The sequence below is a fragment of the Nicotiana tabacum genome, chromosome 23, assembly GCF_000715075.1.
Source record: "Nicotiana tabacum cultivar K326 chromosome 23, ASM71507v2, whole genome shotgun sequence".
Taxonomy (NCBI): Eukaryota; Viridiplantae; Streptophyta; class Magnoliopsida; order Solanales; family Solanaceae; genus Nicotiana; species Nicotiana tabacum.
Genome location: NC_134102.1, coordinates 92,469,735 through 92,474,305, shown reverse-complemented (window position 1 = coordinate 92,474,305; position 4,571 = coordinate 92,469,735). Strand labels below are relative to the sequence as shown.

The 4,571-nt window shown below is 36.4% G+C and overlaps 1 protein-coding gene across 1 annotated transcript; it reads right to left on the bottom strand.

Moving 5' to 3' along the window:
- Positions 1–2,581: 2,581 nt before the first annotated feature.
- Positions 2,582–4,351, bottom strand: LOC107769367 (aquaporin TIP4-1-like; the record flags this gene model as incomplete). Its single annotated transcript, NM_001325024.1, is given in 3 exon segments — positions 2,582–3,042; positions 3,305–3,546; positions 4,156–4,351. Coding segments are annotated over 3 exon segments (744 nt in total). The 5' UTR covers positions 4,283–4,351.
- Between the last annotated feature and the right edge of the window lie 220 nt (positions 4,352–4,571).

The following is a 4,571-nucleotide window of genomic DNA, read 5'->3' as shown; positions in this document are numbered from 1 at the left end:
TCAAATATCTTGGGGTGCCTATATCATCAAAGAAGCTAAGTGTTGTGGACTGTGAAATATTAATAGACAAGATCTTGGTGAAGATAAAAGGGTGGGGATCGAGGAACCTATCGTATGCAGGGAGAACCTAATTGGTAAATGCAGTGTTACTGCATTTACATTTATATTGGGCATCAATCTTCTTGTTACCAAAAAGGGTCCTGAAGGACATTGTAGCTATATGCAGGAACTACTTATGGGATGCAAAAAGTGTCACGAACAAAGCCCCATTGGCAGCATGGGACCTGGTCTGCCGAACTAAATGAGAAGGTGGATTAGGCATAGAAGACTGCTTGATGTGGAATGAAGCAGCATTGGCAAAGTATGTATGGAACATAAAGCAAAAAAGTGATTCCTTATAGGTCAAATGGGTAGATCATATATACATAAAAGGCAAGGACTAGTAGCAATATAAACCACCACAGGATAGTGTATGGTATTGGAAGAAAATATTTGATATCAAAATAACTTTTTCTGCAGGATTCATACAAAAAGGATGGAAGGGACAGACAAATATATACACAGTGAAAGAAGGATACCAATGGAGAAGAGGAGCAGCACTTAAATGGTTGTATGCAAGATAGATTTGGAATAGACTAAATGTTCCAAATATTGCTTTATTGGCTGGTTCATCATGAGATAGAGATTACTTACAAGAGACAGATTACATATAATAGGAATCACTACTAAAAATTCGGCCAAAATCGTTCGCGACCAACCGACTGACTTCAGTAGGTCAAAAACCGACTGAAATACTGATCGAAGTCGGTCGGTTTTTTAAAATATTTAATTTTTTAACTTTTTTAAGAAACTGACCAACTTCGGTTGATATATTCTGCGCAAAAATGTGAGAAACTATTTTAGCGTCCAACGAAATTTATTTTTTAAGAAACCAACCGAAATCGGTCGATTTTTCATAAAAAAAAAATAAATTAAAATTAATATTCAAAAAATTGACCGAAATCGGTCGGTTATTTCAGTCAGTCATTTTAAAAAATCGACCGATTTTGATTGGTAATTTTAAATTTTTAATAAAACCGATCGAAATCAATCGATTATTTTCGCGCGAAAATGCAATTAAAGAATACAAATACAAATAAAAGAAAGTCTTAAACCAAAATGTATCAATAGTCTAGTGGTAGAATAGTATCCTTCCACAGTACAAACCTTGGTTCGATTCCTAGATAATATATTTTTTAATTGCATAATTAAAAATACCGACCGACTTCGGTCGGTTTTTTCGGCAGATTATTTCTTTTTGGGTCATTTGTAAAATTTAATTGACCGATCGAAATCGGTCGAAAATTACGACCGACTTCGGTCGCTATTTATTATCGACCAGCCTAATTTCGATGGATTAAAGTCGGTCGAAAATCGGTCGGTTTTTTCAGTTTACCAACCGATTTTGGTCGGTATTTATGGACAGTTTTAGACAGTTTTCTAGTAGTGAATAAGCCAGGAAAGAACATGTCTACTCTGTGGAATGCATGATGAAACAATGCAGCATCTGTACTTTGAGTGTCAATTCTCAAAACTGTGCATTGAAGAACTCTGCAACGGGCTGGGAATAAAGCTGAAGCAAATAGACATGCAGAGCATTTGGAGGAAAATGAGATGTATTAAAGAGAGAGTACGCGGAGGGTTCGTGACCTCAATCATCATAGCTGTAATGTATTGGGATATGGGAAGTAAGAAATAAAGCACTATAGAATCCGAAAGTAACATGGCCAACAATGATGCGGAAGAGCATAGCAAATATAGTGCAACTGATAGAAGCCAACAGGAAGAATAGGAAAGAAATAGAGTGGATAAGTCAATTGTATAGATAGGAAAACAACAATGACATTTCGAATAGATTAGGACCTGCTTCCAACTGGACAGACCTACCTAGTAGGGATGGTCAAGGAGAAAGAGAATAAATGGTTATAGTTTTTGACATAGAGCTAGCTAGGGATAGATTATGGATTGTAAACATCACTTGTAAGTATCTTTTGTCCGGTGGAGATCAATACAAAATTTTCTTTCACCAAAAGACTTGATATGACAATGCATAATAATACGGAACACATATATACAATGTGAGGATATAAGGTGCTGTGAGAAATTAACGTGGACACAATGTTCGTCCGACAAAATATAGTAAATTGCAGGAGTCGTGTCATAGGGATCGGATAAGAGTTGACCAGTTGAAAGATAATGCCATTTGGTGGACATGATTATGTTGTGATGTTAAAAATAAAATTAGAGAGGAATTCTTGTCACGTTTTAGCAAAAGAGAGAGAATGAAACACTCTTGATACTTTCTCAAGATTTGAGAATTCTAATAGACTTAATTAGGTTTCTTATTTGATGTTCCAAATTTAAATCAATGAACTTTGATTTGTCACTTGTTTGCTACATGTGATCTACCTAAAATAAAACCATATCACTTAAATTGGGTGATATGTTATCTTAGCAGCTTACAAGTGCCGAAATGGAAAAATTAAAAATATGGGGAGAAATCTAAGGAGTTGGTACATAATTTCATACAAAGTGTTATTATATATGAAACTTACAAAACTGAAACATAGAAAATACATGCATAGCAAGGCAGACTGCAAACTAGCCAGGGACCCTTTGACACAAAACCTAGAAAGATTCATCACTAGGAAGAGGAACATGAGTTCTAACAATGAAAAAGTTTTCACAGATAAAGCCAGCAAGCCCACCACCAATCAAAGGCCCAACCCAGTAAACCCAATGGTCAGTCCAGATTCCACTAACAAAAGCTGGCCCAAATGATCTTGCTGGGTTCATTGAAGCTCCTGAAAAAGGCCCTCCAGCCATGATGTTGGCCCCAACAACAAGCCCAGTTAGAAGTGGGCCCATCCCTTCAAGAATTCCCTTCTTGGGGTCCACAATGGTAGTATAGACAGTGAACAACAAAGAAAAGGTCAAAATCACCTCCATAATTATCCCTTGGCCATAGCTCACTCCATTTGCTAGTGTGTGAACTGGTGTTTCCTGCAAAAGTACAAACAAGAGAGATCAACATACAACAATACCCTATTAATGCCATCGATCATATGACTATTTTGAGTGATTATTACTATCTCGCTTGAGTTAGATGAGCAGAAAAGGATTTTATGCCACGGTAACCGGTCTGTCTATATGCCACTAGTAAGTAGTCTGTCTGTGTAGTATCTAGTACTAGAACTAGTAGATTAGAGGACAAGATGTTGGTTATTTTTGTTCTTGCAGAGAAAGTAGTAGTAGGATTACTAACCAATCCAGCAGTGAGGTAATTGAGCAAAGCACAAGCAGCAACAGAAGCCAATAATTGGTCAATCCAGTAAAGGATTGATCTGAAGACAGTGATATGACCACCCATACAAAGGCCAAGTGTGACAGCAGGGTTGAGGTGTCCACCAGAAATTCTGAAACCAGCAGAGATGGTCACTGCCACCACCAATGCATGTGCCATTGCCACAAAAAATAAACTCACCAGTGGATCTCCATTTAGCTTGTCTGTTTTCAATATATTCAACACTACAATTATCAAACCCATTGCTTCACTTCCAATATATCATAAGCTAATCTTTGTATTTAAACCATCCGTTTCATAGTTCATACGTTGGTTCGTTTTATTATATATATGCAGATTTAAGACCGGATTTTATGTGATCACCCAAAAAGGGATATTTTATACAAATGATCGGGTTAGATAGATATCCCTTCAACATAGGTTATCAAAAGGATCTACCAGACCCTCTAAAGTACGAAATTCAGCTCAATGGTATACACATGTACAAAAAAAGTTTAAGATCATGGATTATTCTCTCCGCTCAATACTACCATCACTTTTCTTTCCCTTTAAGGAATCTGGCATCTTAAAAGTGCATGGAAACCCAAATGGCCAAAATAATCAATGAAATCTTATACTAACCATTTTGCCAATTCTAAAAAGACAATAGTATAAACCAAAACAAAAAACAGAGAAATGCACACCCCAAAAAATGGACTATAATATCAATTCGATCTACAATTCAAGTAACCAAGTTCAATCCCACTCAAACTCTCTTTATCACTTGTAATAATGGAAGGAAAAAAAAAAGACTTATAATTGATGCAACTTACTGGCAGCCATGGCAGATCCAACACCAGCAAAAACAAAGAGAAAAGTGCAAATAAACTCAACAATGAGTGCTTGGATGCAGTCAGGCTGAATAGCCTCACGGCTACTTCCAACAGCAATCTTCGCCATTGGCCTTCTCTGATCAAATTACACTGGCAAATGAAAGGTTAATAACTATAAAGAAATGAAGAATGGCTGTGGTTTATTTTGGCTTTAAAATGGAGGACCACGTACCGGTATTTATACAATTGTGACATCAAATGCCATGCTCGTAAGGTAGACTTATGGTCTGGAAAGTAGTGGTGAAAACGATATTCTAATAGCGAAATGACAAATTAATTAGGAAATGAATTAAAAAGAAAAAAGAAGAAAAGACAAACAAAACAAAAGGAACAAATGTAGAGTTGACCTGATTGTA